Source organism: Oryza brachyantha, chromosome 4 (genome assembly GCF_000231095.2).
Source record: "Oryza brachyantha chromosome 4, ObraRS2, whole genome shotgun sequence".
Taxonomy (NCBI): domain Eukaryota; kingdom Viridiplantae; phylum Streptophyta; class Magnoliopsida; order Poales; family Poaceae; genus Oryza; species Oryza brachyantha.
The window spans coordinates 14,136,490-14,152,737 of record NC_023166.2 but is presented as its reverse complement, the minus strand read 5'-3'; the positions used below and the strand labels follow the sequence as shown (position 1 = coordinate 14,152,737).

Genomic DNA, 16,248 nt, shown 5'->3' with positions numbered 1-16,248 from the left:
ACATGATGTGTGGAAAATCAGAGCGAGCACATTGTCAGTTCGTCACTACTTACTCGTCAAGGGCTAGGCCGATTGGCCGATCGAACCACGGGAGCAGCAGCATGAGGCGATTGGCGTCTTGGGCCTTCGCAGTTCGGTGCAGTCGTGCAAGTGCATCGAGAGGTGAGAGCGAGGAGGCCACGAGGGTCAACGTGCCCCATCAGCCGAAACTACTTTCAAAACCACCGCCGAGGAGTCATCTCGCACCATTATCTATATTTGAGGGATCTTAGGGCACTCCCAATATAGACCCAAATATAATTTCTATCTGCAATTATTGTTATACTATGCGAGTAATTTGTTGATATAACATATTATTTATTGAAGATTAACATAAAAAATGAAGAAACTGGTTCTAGATTAAGACCTACGGCCAGTGGGCATTAACTAGACCGGTTTTCTTAGCATGATCTTTGTGCTCTCGGCATAGGTAGGATGTATCTCTGGATTATCCATGGTATGTCTCCATTGTAGCACCATAGCCAGGTACGTAAAATAAGACTGTCTGTGAGAGAGACAAGTACACCATATGATAACAAGATACAAAAGTTATATTATGAAAGATAGTTTATTGACACGACATCTTAAAGTATAGGAATCAATGTAGTTTGAGTGCCTTTACTAGGGATGTGATTTGGACACGGTTACACGGCCAAGAACGAGGGAGGCAGTGCACACCTTTCTCGAAGAACTCTAATGGAGTTTGGGCCACGGCCCACGGCCCACGGCCCATCCATCAAAACTACCACCGTGTCGCAAGGTAACCGGATTCACCCAAGGTATCGGAATTTGGAAGCGGAGGCGACGACGGATCGACGAGAAGGACGGGGCATAGATAATTTCGAACCGGAAAGCAGAAAAAAGACGAGAAAAGAAAAACCGAGAGAGGGAGAGGGGTGAACCGTGAAATCCCCGAGCGAGCGAGAGAGGCAAGGAGGAGTTCGAGGCGATCTCGACCGCCGCCATCCACCCTCCTTCGCGACCCTCCGTCGTCTCCAGATCGTGCTCCGCTCAGGTGTGGACCGTGTGGTGCGGTACTCCGGTTTCGTTTTTTTTTTTTTTTTTTTTTTTGCCCCGATAGTTCTTGGGCAAGTTTGTTGCGGCCTCGCTCTTCACTAGCTCTGTGGTCGTCGGATTTGGGGATTTCCGGTCCAATCTCGCTTGCCGCAGCCCCCTCTCTCCGCAGCAGCGCCACCTCGATTGGCGGAGGCCCCTCCACTGATCTCGTGTGGAGCAGAAGGGAGATCCACCCAGTCAGGGCGATTTGTTTCTCGTTGGTAGTTTTGATCGCTTGTTCCAAGAGCGATCTTGTTCTTTGGTGTGCGCGGTCAAATGCGTATCTTCTTCTTCAATGGGACACCCCAATCTATCACATCTCTTGCAGATTTAATTTGATTGTTCTAATATAGTGCTTATTTTCCCAATGTTTTGGTCGATACCATTTATCCTGAGATAAGAGATGGGGTGCAGAGTATCAGATTGTTAAATTCGATGTTAGAAGGACCATTTAAATTTCTGCTACTGATTTTCATATAGTAAATATTGGCACTGTATCCATATTTTAGAGGGCGCTATATCATTATCCTGTCGTTCTATAGTTGACACTATGATTTTTCGGTTGAACCTATTATGGTTCTTGACAGTAGCGGTAGATCATAGGTATAACTAAAATACCAAATATCTCGTCTTTAGACTGCTATTTGTTGCAAGTTTATGTGTGCTGTTTTAATCAACTCTAGCAAGTGATGGCATTCATAAAAAAAAGAAAATACTAATTATTATTTGCACTTGAATAGTCATCAGGAAGCGTTCTTTTTGAAGAAAGTATTCACCTGATCAAATCTCGTTTGTTGTTTACTTCTACATTTCTTTCTTTGGTAATATATTTGGAAGCAGCCTGTGAATTCAGTGAAAACGATCCCGACCTACTTACATGTCAGGAATTAATTTTTCTTCACCAATTCTTTCCAACCAGATTAAGAATTCCAGCACCATGATGGCCATCATCTCGCTGGTTCTGCTGCTAAGCAGCTGCTGCATATTGTCTTAGAAATAGTTCCCGTTCTCTCTCTATATATACCGTTTATCTATCTACTTTAACCCCTATATTAAATCTCCCTGCCAAGTTACTTTATTTCATTTTAAACTAATTTTACTTGTTGTTTCTCTATGGCAGCTCTTTTCATAATATTTCTCTTTATGTTGTAGGAAGCATTGGAGAATTTTAATCATAAATTGACATGTGAAGGAGGAGGAGGCAGACTACCTGTAACTAAAATAATTTCAGTTGGATAATATGGTTGACATAAACCCTGATCACATTTTTGAGGTTCCTGACACTCCTGACCGGATACAACAGTCAACATGCCCTGTATCTAGCCCAGCTGCTAGGAGAGGTATCACAAAAGCAGCTGGAAATCCATTTCCACCCCGAAGAATTAGATTTAAGATCCCGAATAGCTCCATCCATGGTCAATCAAGTAGAGACAATGCATCTAGTGTGCCACCTGCTCCTTTAGATGCTGGTGATATTTTTAAACAGGCCGAATTGGCACGGTTGCTGCCAGTAGAAGACCCTGAAGCAAGATCTACCTCGCTAAAATCAGGTAGGACTATAGGGACATCTGCTGAGACTGGAAAAGGGCCTGAAAAACTTGGTTTGGAACAGAGCAGGAACATCTCAAACAATATAAATTCCAGGTGCCAAATCAGAAAAGAGGAGCTTAGTTCACGAGATGCAAATCGCAACAATGCTGGTTTTCTTGGTGTAGGATCAGGTATTCCTACCACGGTCGGAGAACCACGAAACAGAATGGGGACTATTACTTTTAATAAGTTGAAGGAAGTAGTAGGTGCAGATGTTTGTTCAGTATCAAGTTTCAGAGAGGACAAAGGGGAAGAGACCACTGACAAGGGCACTACAGGACTTTCAAGCTCTACACTGAGCATTGTTCCTCGAAGGCATGTGGGCCAAAGAAAGCTGGTGCGGAATGGTTGTATTTCTCCCTCCAACATAGCCAAAAGAAGTCTGAAAGTTGACGAAAAACGAGAAATGTGCTCTACAAGTCGACTCTTACGCTATCCAGATAATGAGGTTGATGTTTTTGAGAAGGGAAACGTGATAGATCTTACGGATAACTCACCTGCAATAAGAAGGCAGGGTAACACTTCAACTGATATGGAAAAAAGGTCAGGGAGAAAGTTGGCAATACCCAGAGCTGGGGAGGCTGTAATTCCACTGGCTGCAAATCAAGTAAACAGTAGCATTTTTTCTGAAGGTAGTAACAGTAAAGGAAAAGAAATTTCCCATGATGGCATGAGTGGTAAGCAGTCTGGAGAGGCTTATATCAGAAGGTATGCCCTACCTCTTTTATATGTGTATTGTCAGTTAATTTCATGTTATATCTAGGATAATGTATCAATATGAGTACAAGATATCAAGGAAATGATTTTGTTGTTAAAGAATTGTGGACTCACAATAGGTTGAATTCTGGGTTAGGGTGAAATGTAAGTTTTAATGTAGTTTTTCATTGGTTGAATTCAATCTTACAAAATTCTGGTGCTTGTGGTTGTAGTTCGCAAACTTTTGAAATCTTTATGCAGGAAACACTAGTTCTTTTTACAGATCTACCTTTTTTCAGTAAAATACCTTCCTTTAAAATTATATGAATACTTAACTAGTTTCACTTCATTGTTGGACCAAATTCATAATTAATTTATTGCATGTCTAGAACCTTTACCTACTGGCTACTGCCACTATTGTTAGGGTTTGTCCAAGATCCATGGGAGATTCTTCTTCTGTTGCAAACAATGACCACACTGGTATATATTCTGAGCATTGTTGGAGAACAACACACAATAATACAAGTATATTGCCCATGTCACTATCAGGTAAGATGTCCAGTAGATTTGGAAGAGAACTTGAATCTTCTGAACAATCTAATCTTTGATCGTTCATCTGCAGCAGGAGACAACAATAACTCAATTAATGGAGCAGACAACAATAATTCAATTGATGGAGCAACCACATTGCAGACTGCAACTGTTAATAAAACAATAAGGATCAGTAATAGAAAGAGGAAGCACATCCCAAGTTCTTACCATCCTGCTGAAAGCTCTAGTTCTTTAGATCAACCTAGAGTTGCATCATTGGGCTCAACATCTGCTAGAAATCGTATCACACACCGTTGTCATATTCCTGTAGTGGATATTGATGACATATGCTCTCCTGAAGTTAGATCTACTTCAAGTGGGATTGATGGCAGCAATCAAACCTTGGTAGATCCTAACATAAGAGAACAATTGGAGTCTGATGAGTTATTGGCTCGCCAACTTCAGGAGCAGCTTTACAATGAAACTCCTCATGTTGTTCCTGCGGAAGAGGTGTAATTTCTGACGCCTTTCTCTCTCTCATACTCTCTGAGTACTTTTGTGAGCTGTGCAGTAATATTTTATTTTAATAAAGCAGATCGATGCAATCATAGCAATGTCACTTCAAAATGAAGAGAATGCACAGCAAACATCTAGAGCTACGAGGCGGTTCCAAAACACTACGGTATGAGCATCTACTTTGCTGTTCATCTTTTCTTTCTCCATATCCACGCCTCCACGGTGTGCCTATGCAAATGAGGGTGATGTCTCATGATTGTTGCTCCATTCATCGGATGTATCCTATCTGCACCTTTGTTAGCTTTCTATAGCACACTGCTGTTTATCTTTAATATTATGTGATATCACAGTTGCCAAAAATGAAATTACGGGAATCCTTCAGTTTGAGCGTGTTAGCATGACAGTCATACTCTCTATTATAAAGTAGCCATTCTGGTTGAAACAAATGATAGGATTTGTTTCATGATTGAGTTACTTGCAATATGTTGTCTCTCAACACACTAATCTGTTGACATCGACGTGTTTTCTCTTTTCCTTGTTCCTTTTTATTAGAGAGGTACACGGGTAATGCGTTCAAGTGCTTCCCAGCATGCTAATAGGGTTGTATATGACTCAGCAAACAGAAGAACAATTTACCAGGTAGACTACCCTAATATTTGCGGGACTGGTATTGCTTTCTCTTTTCTGTAAGACTAACAATTTTTTAGGTATAAAACTTGACACTTCTGAACAGGATTTTTTAATTTAAAAAGAACCGTTATTTATCCTGCTTCCATAACACGTGCATTACAGTATAATAGATGCTGGTTCATAAGGATGCTATGAAGTTTGTTCTAAAGTTTTTTATTTGTATTAGACATACATTGAAATTAGGAAGGATGGTTTTTTAGGATTTTTATCTGCTCTTATATAGTCAACAAAGCATTTCTATCATGGCACAACACTAACACTGACTTCAACTGACGATTTGCACTTTAGCTCTGACCCTGTTGCTTGATTCAATAATTTTTCATATTTTGCCAAACTGGTGGTTTTTCATCTTTTTGTGGTATTTTGATCTCCTTGCGCATTTTCTGTTCTTCACGAAGGAAGCAGGACTCCTCTTTGTGTTGGTTAACCATTGTTTTGTGTATATGGTTGAGCAGCTGCCATTTATACTTTGTTGTGCAGTAGATTTCTTCAAATTGAGTGAAGCCTTTCATCACATTCACAGTTGGTGGTTGCTTCATTGGAATGATTCTGAATTCTGAAAGATAATTAACAGCTTCTAGTTGACATTTTTGCAGAGAGTTCTTTCCAGATACCCTGCTGCACATATTCAACCCAATATTGATTTGTAAGTGACTTTGTCCTGCTTCTGCTTCCACTGCTTTACCTGCTGAGCTTTTCAGTATAGCAGCTATATAGGTTGTCATCCAACTTGAATACATCTTGATTTAATCTTTATATGCCTGTTTTGCTGGAGTACTTTCTTCTCTGCATGTGAAAAGTAGTAGTGCTAGTAGTCAGTATGGATAAGAAAGTATACACCGAGATGCCATTTTGCTGATTCTAAGCGACTTTATTCGATTGCAAAGTTTGATTGTATACTGAAGGAACTTTCCTTGCAGAAACGATTATGATGCGCTGCTTGCATTAGATGAAAATAACCACCAGCATGCTGGTGCATCAGAAAGTCAGATAAATAATTTACCTCAGTCGGTAGTCCAGGTAAAAATATTTCAATAGGACTAATATATTGTTTGTTTGCTTATTTTTGCTAGTCCTAACTAGTGTGGGTTTTCTGCTTTGGACAGTCAAATAACATTGAAGAGCCGTGTGCAGTTTGTCTTGAAAATCCCTCTATTGGAGATACGATCCGTCGTTTGCCATGCTTTCACATGTTCCATAAAGAGGTATTCACTGTGATACTTTTTTGTCGTTGGTATTTGCTGAATGCTGTTGCATTTCTGATATCATCTGTTTGCACTCTGCAGTGCATAGACGAATGGCTACGAAGAAAGAAACTATGCCCAGTTTGTAAGTCTGGGATCACATAAAGGTAATCAATGCATCTCCATGATTGATTATTCTGTTCGCAGACCCGAGAGAACAGAAGGAAGTCACCTGCAACAGTGGGGTTGTGTTTCATCTTTAGACAGTGGTACTGTCGAGTGGTTGCAACTTGCAATCTTGCAGAGCCTTGTTCTACTGCCTTCGGTGCCAATACTCTGTTTTGTAGGTTTAGGCACAATATTTTGTATATCTATAATTTTCATTCACCAATTGGCAAACAAGGGAAATAGTCGATTAATCTTGCCTGTCACAGCAAGACATGATGAAAATGTGCGTTGTCTATCACCTGTGCAAGATGGCAGGTAAGCATGTGTACTCCGATGCAGTCCGGCCAGGGCATAGTACATAACTACATATAACCCATAAGCGGCAGGCTGATCCTGCAAGCCCAGGGCCACCCGGACAGCGGTTGAAGAACCACCGTTGCCATTCCTCCTTTCTCCTGCTGTCAAACTTATGAGGTGCTCGAGCTTGGCTTATCTCAGACTTGGTTTGAGCTCCTAACGAGCTGAGCCCGAGCTCCCTATCTTTTTCGAGTCTAGTTTAAGCTTTTATATATATATATATATATATATATATATATATATATATATATATATATATATATATATATATATATATATATATATAATTTTTATTTTTGATTTGATAAGATAGTATATTAAGAATGAAATATTATATTTAAATAATAAATTAATTTGTATTGGTATTATACATTAATTTTAAATCTTATTTATAATTTATTTAATAACTTTAAATTATTGTTTTTATTAAAAAAATATCATCAAAATAACTATATCATATACTCGACCAAGCTGGCGAGCCTAACTAAGCTTAAGGCAAGCCTGCATAAGAGCTTGAAGATTTAGTAGGCTCGATTTGAACTTAGCTCGTTGACCGACCTCCATGGACACCATACTGCTCTGCATTGATAAAAGTATTTTTTTTTCTAATTTTATTATAGGTATCTGATAAGATAAACCATAGAATGAACTATCAATATGAAAATAACACGTGCGATAATAACTTATGTAGAGAAATAAGATTGTATACTTTGAGTTATCGAAAGGCACCAGTGGTCTAGTGGTAGAATAGTACCCTGCCACGGTACAGACCCGGGTTCGATTCCCGGCTGGTGCAGTATTTTTCCTTTTTGGTCCACTTTGTCCACGAATTCGCGCAGCACGGACCTTTTTTGGTCCACTTTGTCCACGAATTCTCGCAGCACGGACAAATCATATGCACCTGCCTAATGTTTAGTCTCGTCTCTGTCATCCAATTTTACGGATAAACCATATGAATGCTTAGTCTCTGTCATCCGATTTTTCTGCTTTCATCGACTATATGGCAAAAATTCATGTATGCATTTTGCCTCTCTCGGACTCTCCCCTGTTGCATGTCTCTCTCTCCCATACATGCATTTGTCTCATATTAAGCTACAAATGATTTTCTTTGTGCAGCTTTTTTTTAAAAAAAAATAGGTTAAAGTGGAGTATGGTTAAATTATATTAGTGTATCTATTATATTTAAATATTTATAACAAGAACTTACATGATTAAATTCTTATAAAAATATGCATATATTTCAACCAATAAAAAATGTGATTTCATATACCGGAAAGGGAGTGTTTCAGCTAGAATTCAATATTGTTGCAAATTTTTAGTTGTAGCAACGAATTTATTTTAATATTGCACACGCTGACGTATGGATGTTTTAATAAACCCTTCCTAATGTTTCACTAGGTCATTTACACGTAGTGTCATTTTATTGTTTTGGTAAGTATTTTATGACGTTCCAATAGTTATGACTTGATGTTTCACGCATGCTATAAATATGTTTTAACAAAATCAAATATCAATACAAATATATTGTTTGTTTCGTATGGAATTTTCGATGACTTACCCACTGCGAGTTGCGACTCAATGTTTCATGTTGTGCTTATCAATGTGACAATCAACATATTTTTAATGTTATGTCTGTGAAACATTTCACAAAGTGAGTTGAAACAACTTTTTTATATAGTGAAACAACACTCGGTTTTTTTAGAATATATTTATTTTTCACTAGATATATAATCACGTGATATTTTATTGTAAAGATTTAATTATAACAATAACAATGGTATAATCATAGATTGGATAATTATTTTAGTCTCATGCACGTACACATAAGACGGTATATACGGTACCCATCGACCATGTGTAGCAGACACGACCTACAGGTATCACATCTTTGGTTTTTAGTATATTTTTATTATTTAATAATTGAAATACTTTTAGCGAGTAATGAAATATCTATTTTATATATGATTTAATACCGTGCAAAATTTGGGGGGGGGGGGGTCCGAATTTGCGAAACATCTATATTTAAAAAAAAATCAGGCCCTGCTTCATAGTTGGGTCCAGTTTTCATACTCAAATGGCCGGGGCTGGGCGCAAGCGGTCTCTCCAACATTGGTGCTTGGTGCTTGACACAAATTTCACAAAATGACAATGGGCAAAACTGACATCACAGGAAGACCGTCTCGTTCTTCACAAACCCAGGTGACATCACAACATATTATACGCAACGTAGACGTAACCAAGTCAAGAAGGCTAGCGTTCCGCACCGCACGGACCAGGAGGATCAAAGAATCCAGCGAGTCAAAGGGATCAAGCAGTTACAGAACCGCCTATAAATCGGGTGCCCAATTTTTCTAAAAAAAACAAGTGGTGTTTTATCGCATAAAAAGTTTCATTGTCTACGGAAAGATGTTCTCGTTATTAAAATGTTGAAACACAGCTAAAACACTGCTCTGAAACACTTTTAGCTTAATATTATGCAACATCGAGTTTTCATATATCGAAACAGGTCTCGTTCACGAAAAGGCAAAAAAAAAAAACATCATCAAAGAAAGGTCACCGTAATATTTCGATTTAACACCAAAAAAACATTGAAAAATATATTGTAAAGCAGTACTATTTTAAATCTACCTCTTTCCGCTTTGGAGCGGCTATGAAATAATATCAAAATATCCCCTGCAATTGTGCAAGACCTTCACCACCATCTTTTTAATTATGTTTATAAATCAAAATGTAAATTTTCAATCTTAGATGTGAAGTTGATTTTGAGGTTTTTTTTCGTCGAAGTTAATTTATAAATCTTGTTTTTAGATTGCTAAGAAAGTAAGAACACTGTAAAAAAAATTATTTACAAATTATTTCTCGTTTACCAGAAAGAAGGCAAGTGTTTCGAACAATTTTGATGTAACATTATCAGAAACACCAAAATATGAATAATTTTGAAAAAAATGTTTCAAATTACCTAATGAATGTATGCATCGTGTGCATGTGCATGCACTACGGTGGAGACAGGAAACTTGTGCCGTTGTGCGCGGGATGTGGATCATACATGCGGATCATGTATGGCTCGGGTGGATTTTTTTTTCGTTTATATCAACCGGTCATAATATTTTTCGAGAAGTTACACTCACACGGCGCGACTCGGAGACTCCGCGCGCGTCTCGATCGGATGGCCCGGGATGGCGGGATCGCTGCTACAGGCAAAGCTTGCCCAGCCAAAGCCCGCATTGAATTGCCACGCAAGCGCGGGGGGAGAGGGGAGAGGCGTCGTCCTCAGCAAAATCGCCAGCTGCTGCGGCGCGCGCGCGCGCCTGCCACTATCGTCGTCCTTGGTGGAGGAAGCGCGGGGGATTGGGAGTGTTCGGGTGTTGTGCTCGCCGTCGCCGCGGCTCTCTCGGTTCCGGCGCCGGCTTGGGGTTTCTCCCTCTGTTTCTCGGTGAGGTTTCCGTCTCTTCCTGGCATTGCCTGCCTCCCCTTCTTGTTCCTCCTGGTGGTGGCCTGGGGGTCTCGCGGCGTCCTTGGATTGCAAGGTTGGGAATTCTCCGGGTTTCTCGGATTTGTGGGCTTGTTTATAGTGAAGACGTGTTTTTTTTTGGGGGTGCGAGATTAGTGTGCAAGGGAGCAGATTCGGTTTTGCTGGTTTCTTCTTAGATCTTATCGTTGAGATTTCGTTTATATTTGGCGTGGATAGGTGAGATTATCCGCGTGTCTCCGTGAGATAAACACCCGGTTTTGTGTGTCGGGGCGTCCAGGGATTGTGGTTTTAAGGTGTTCTTCCGTTGTAGTGTTGGTTCCGCGATCCTATAAAAGAAGGGATTTTTGTCGACAAAACCCACGTGTCTTCCCCTTTTCGAAGGTATTGGTCTCAGGAGATCGTTTGTTTTTAACATCATTCTGGGGTTCTTGTCGACAAACCCACAAACCCATGTGTATTCTGTTCTGAAGGTATTGGCACGAGGAGATTTATTTTTGTCCTTCTCTTGCATCATCTTATTGTCTAATTGATTGATGATGCTCACACGTTTGTATAACTTGACCCTAACCAGTAACAACCATGATGTCTTTCAGTGAACTTGATTCGTATTACGACCCTTTGTTTACTGAACAGAATAAAAACAGTTTCATCTCTGTTTTCCCCGATTGTCAATAGATAGATGTCGCTTACAATTTTATATGATGTGATTCGAACAAGTAACAACCATGATGTTTGCTTTGTTATGATACATTCGTTTAGATTTTAATGAAAAGAAGTACACTCACCTTGTTTTATATCATAAGATGTTTACGTTCTATCTAGATTTATTTATGGATCAATTTATATGGTATATATGTGTGTTTAAATTCATTAGCATTAATATTATTCTAGGAATAGTTTTAAAAAAAATCTTATAATGTGGAATGGAGTTTATACTACTTTATGTATATGCCATTTTCGTTGTTGTGATTCATAGTATTATAGGTACTACTATACATTGATTGTCAAAGCTTCATTTAATTTTATGTCACAAGTTTGTGTAATAATGCAGGACAGTTTAAGTTTCACTCATACAGTAGGGGTGCGGTGCGTCCGTGCGTGCGTGACCAATCTAACCTGAACCTACTTTGGGGTTGCAAAAGTTCTGTATGCAATGGAAGGGGGTGCAACTGTAGCAGATAAGGCTGAATTTAAGGAATGTCTGCGGCTGACCTGGACCCAGCCTTACATTCTTCGGCTTGTTCTCTCTGCCGGCATCGGTGGTCTTCTTTTCGGATATGATACAGGTATATGAAACGGGCTATAAGAAAATTAGTTTACTGAATTTTTTTCAAAGTTCAAATTTTGCTAATGTTATTTTTTTTGAAAAATAATAATGTTATGTTTTCAGTTATCTGTTTATTTAATTTTCAATCATCTATAGACTATTTATTAAGTACCATAATGATGTTTACATTTCCAAATATTTAGCTGCACTTTGGAAACACAGCCTATTCTTAGATGAAATGCGGATGAGGGCTGATAGTGATAGATGATCACTTCGTTTATAGGGAAGAATTAAATATTATACCTAACAAATGGCTTAGAACAAGTGATATAAAAAAATATTGATAAAAGTATGCTTTTTAAGAAATCATACTTTTGGAAACATGCCAGGAATACTCCGCAATAATCTTGGCTCAATAATCCGTTTAGAATGGGGCATCGACTAATCTACTGTTTTGCTAGGTGTCATATCTGGAGCACTGCTGTATATTCGAGATGATTTTAGTGCAGTGGAAAAGAGCACCGTTCTTAGGGTACGTTTGGCTTCTCCCGATTCTCACTTTGGTCTAGCTTTTCAGTTTCTGCGGTGCTGCAGAATACAGCATGCCATGTTCTGATGGGGATTTGCCCTGATCCAAAACACAGGAAACAATAGTGAGCATGGCTGTAGCTGGAGCCATAGTCGGAGCTGGACTTGGTGGCTGGATGAACGACAAGTTTGGAAGGAAGCCTTCCATCTTGATCGCTGATGCCCTGTTCCTCGCAGGTGCCTTGATCATGGCCCTCGCCCCAACACCGGCGGTTATCATTGTTGGGAGGATCTTTGTCGGTCTTGGGGTTGGAATGGCTTCCATGACAGCGCCTCTGTACATTTCCGAAGCCTCTCCCGCTAGAATCAGAGGTGCACTTGTGAGCACAAACGGGCTTCTGATCACCGGAGGGCAGTTCATGGCGTACCTCATTAATCTGGCCTTCACTAAGGCACTCACTAGCTCACTCAAATCTCATAATTCTTACCATTTCTTTTCTTTTCAAGGTGCAGCAGTAACGATATCTCGATGGCTTTTGTCAGGTAACAGGAACCTGGAGGTGGATGCTTGGCATTGCAGGAGTTCCTGCTCTGCTTCAGTTCATACTAATGTGGATGCTACCTGAATCACCGAGGTGGCTTTACAGACAGGTCAATATTTATTTATTTATTTATTTTTTGAAACTTCCGGTAAGACCCGGGGGATATATTCAGAAGGAGTGAAAATATGTACAAGGTCACCCGCAGATGACTAGAGAAAGGCCTAGCTAGCGGCCCGAAATTAGAAGATTGGACTCCGCATTCCGCTGAACAAGGTTTAGGGAAAGTCTTGCCCCTTTTACATGTACGTTAGGTTGTTATTCTCGCTAAATCCTTTGCTCCACAAATCACCCAAGTTCGTATCTCTTCCTTTATCTTCCGGATTAGTTGCACACACTGCAATTCTTCTCCTTGGAACACACGGCGGTTTCTTTCACACCAGACCTCCCAGCAGAGGTCAATATTTATCCACATATGATTCACTTCAAATATATATATATATATATATATATATATATATATATATATATATATATATATATATATATATATATATTTATGCATAGATGTGTAGCACTCCATAGTATATTGTTACATATGCACGACTTTTGTAAGTGCATTTTTGTTGGAAAAAAAATTGGCAGTGAAGCTAAAAAATTTTGCTGGAAATTACTACGATCTGCACAGAATAGGAAAGAGGAGGCTGCAGCGATATTAAGAAAGATTTACCCCGCGACTGAGGTTGAACAAGAGATCGATGCGTTGCGCCGATCGATTGAAGTGGAGATACAGTTGGAGGGCTCCATTGGCGGTGATCAGGGTCTGCTTGGAAAGCTGAAGAAGGCACTGGGAAGCAAGGTCGTCCGCCGGGGCCTCATGGCCGGCGTCATCGCGCAGGTCGCCCAGCAGCTCGTCGGCATCAACACCGTCATGTACTACAGCCCGACGATCGTCCAGCTGGCGGGCTTCGCGTCGAACAACACGGCCATGGCGCTGTCCCTCATCACCTCGGGCCTCAACGCCATCGGCTCGATCGTCAGCATGTTCTTCGTGGACAGGGCCGGCCGCCGTCGCCTGATGCTCATCAGCCTCGTCGGCATCGTCGTGTGGCTCGCCGTGCTCGGGGGCACCTTCCTCGGCGCCGCGCACCACGCGCCGCCCGTCAGCGACCTGGAGACGCGGCTGTTCGCCAACCAGACGCAGACGTGCCCGGAGTACAGCCCGCGCGCTAGCTGGAACTGCATGAACTGCCTCAAGGCCGAGTCCACCTGCGGCTTCTGCGCCCATGAAGGGAACAAGGTAGCACACCCTTCGATGCTGTTCTTGCTAATCTTGTTGGAATCTCTCCATTGATCTGAGGTGTGAGCTTAATTTGGATGAGCAGCTTCTTCCCGGCGCGTGCCTGGCGGTGAGCGACGCGTCGCGGCGGACCTGCCACGCCGACGACCGGGAGTTCTACACGGAAGGGTGCCCCAACAACTTCGGGTGGCTGGCGCTGGTGGCGCTCGGCGCGTACATCGTCTCCTACTCGCCCGGCATGGGCACCGTGCCGTGGATCGTCAACTCGGAGATCTACCCGCTGCGGTTCAGGGGCGTCTGCGGCGGCATCGCGGCGGTGGCCAACTGGGTGTCGAACCTCATCGTGACGCAGACGTTCCTGAGCCTCACCAAGGCGCTCGGCACGTCGGCCACCTTCTTCCTCTTCTGCGCGGTCTCCCTGTTCGCGCTCGTCGTCGTCTTCTTCACCGTGCCGGAGACCAAGGGCCTGCAGTTCGAGGAGGTGGAGAAGATGCTGGAGAAGAAGGATTACAAGCCGTGGAAGAGATACCGCCCCGACGTGCCGTCCAAAGGGCGCGAAATCGGCCTCGCAGTTCCCTGAAGGAAGAACCAGTGTTTGTTTTTTTTTTAGTATTTGGGTTTAATGAGCAATAATGTGTACTCGTTTATACGTAGAGTTGGCCATTGCCAATAGAAGTTGATTGGTTATTGCACTGCGGCATATTCTTCTTCCTTGTGTTTTTAGAGTGTTTAATTGATCGTATTGAAAGTACCTGATTAAAAGTTGTGGTGCAGTGACCTGAACTTGCATTTTATAAAATTTGAATCTTATTTTCTATTCATAGATTCGTGCGGGAATTTGGCCGTTCATGTGTATACAGTTCGGCAGTGGTGGCATCAGTACGTGGTAATCCTCTTCACACCCGTGGCTGGCAAAATGCCGAGCTCGTGGGCTTAGAAATGCGCGGGCGACATGGGCCGAGAAACGCTGAGACTAAGCATGCTCAAACACTGCGTTGGGCACAGAAAAGCCCAACCAAAAAACCAGGTTTGAGTCGGATGATATCGGTCCAGGGGCCTGTTTGGGGAATTTATGAGAGCTGAAGCTTCATAATCTTCAGAAGTCAGCTCTCCTAAACAACAGATAATTTTTGATAATATGAAGTTATAAAAATCAGAAAATAAATTAGAAATCATAAGCTAGCTTCTCATCAGTTGCTTATAAGAATCTTAAGTTTATCTAAACGGGGCCTTAGGTTGGCTTTCTAGTTTTTTCTTTTTATTTTTAGACTTTCAGGTTTTAATAGCATGGTCGGGCTGGTCGACTAGGGCCACGTTTGGGTAAGGGCATAAGTTAACTTAACCCTCTCGTTTTTCGCACGCACGTTTTCCAAACTGCTAAATAATGTGTTTTTTTTAAAGTTTTCTATAGAAAAGTTGTTTAAAAAAATCATATTAATATATTTTATATTTTTAATAACTAATAATTAATTAATCATATACTAATCTATTTCTACGTTTTCCGCGTCGAGTAATTTAACTTATCACCCCTTACCCTAACGCGGCCAAGGTCGGCCTAGTTTGAACAGTCTTATACTCTTAAGGGGTGATTGTTCCTTTAAACACAAAATAATTTATAAAAAAGTTTATATACATATTCCAAGCTATCTAAAACCAAGGTTAAAAATACTTTAATAAAAACACTAAAATTAACTCTAACTTTAAGACTGAAATCCAAATTTTAGCTTATAAGCCGAAACGAAAGCGAAAACACCGGGTATTAGCTAACACCCTAGGGTGCCGTATCTGAATTTACGAACCAAGTCTGCAACGCAACCTGTCGTTCTCTTTTCCTATCCAACTCTCTCGATCTCCGCCCAAAATGGAAAACAAAAAACAAAAACAAAAAACGTGACGCCGAGCAACTTTGGCGCCGGCGTGCCGCGAGTAACGCCAGCCAGAACCTCTCGTCCTCGATCTCGCGGGATGCACACCGTCGGGTCGCGCCAACGCGCGCCTAACCCCCCTCGTGATCCGTCAATTCGTTAGGCCTCAAGGGGTGAGCACGCAGCATGCGGCGGGGGACACGGCGTGCTTCGCTTGTCCACGGCAACGCCGCGCGCGCTCACTTGCGGGCGGGCAATCTCACTGCCACCGGCCGCTTCCACCGTGAGCCGTTCGCTGCACGGCTACGCTGCAGTGCATGCCGAGGCCTTTTCTCCTCCCTTGGTAGTTGGTAGCGTAGGCTGTCGCGGTGCGCGAGCCCGCTGGTTGCATCGCGCGCAATCCAGAAAAGCAAAGCACGATTCTGCGGTATTTTCCGCATCAGGCACGGC

At 41.6% G+C, this 16,248-nt stretch overlaps 2 protein-coding genes and 1 non-coding gene across 6 annotated transcripts; all 3 read left to right on the top strand.

The window, feature by feature from the left end:
* Positions 1-847: 847 nt before the first annotated feature.
* LOC102703674 (E3 ubiquitin-protein ligase RNF12-like) lies at positions 848-6,939 on the top strand. Of its 3 annotated transcripts, none has more exons than XM_040523324.1 (10): positions 848-1,054; positions 2,248-3,393; positions 3,806-3,930; positions 4,007-4,422; positions 4,508-4,594; positions 4,981-5,067; positions 5,715-5,764; positions 6,039-6,138; positions 6,225-6,323; positions 6,405-6,939. In XM_040523324.1, exons 2-10 carry the CDS (start codon positions 2,336-2,338, stop codon positions 6,465-6,467), a joined length of 2,085 nt encoding a protein of 694 aa, XP_040379258.1. In that variant the 5' UTR covers positions 848-1,054; positions 2,248-2,335; the 3' UTR covers positions 6,468-6,939. The 3 variants fall into 3 exon arrangements, with proteins under 3 accessions (XP_040379258.1, XP_040379257.1, XP_040379259.1); XM_040523323.1 differs by having other exon boundaries at positions 4,004-4,422; XM_040523325.1 differs by lacking the exon at positions 4,981-5,067 and having other exon boundaries at positions 4,004-4,422.
* A 613-nt stretch (positions 6,940-7,552) lies between these two features.
* Positions 7,553-7,623, top strand: TRNAG-GCC. Its single transcript has one exon. It is a non-coding gene; the product is annotated as a tRNA-Gly (tRNA).
* Positions 7,624-10,078: 2,455 nt separating this feature from the next.
* On the top strand, positions 10,079-14,628 carry LOC102703389 (probable inositol transporter 2). Of its 2 annotated transcripts, none has more exons than XM_006652442.3 (7): positions 10,079-10,260; positions 11,356-11,585; positions 12,028-12,098; positions 12,211-12,546; positions 12,638-12,745; positions 13,322-13,933; positions 14,019-14,628. In XM_006652442.3, exons 2-7 carry the CDS (start codon positions 11,453-11,455, stop codon positions 14,511-14,513), a joined length of 1,755 nt encoding a protein of 584 aa, XP_006652505.2. In that variant the 5' UTR covers positions 10,079-10,260; positions 11,356-11,452; the 3' UTR covers positions 14,514-14,628. The 2 variants fall into 2 exon arrangements, with proteins under 2 accessions (XP_006652505.2, XP_015691706.2); XM_015836220.2 differs by having other exon boundaries at positions 11,351-11,585.
* Positions 14,629-16,248: the final 1,620 nt, after the last annotated feature.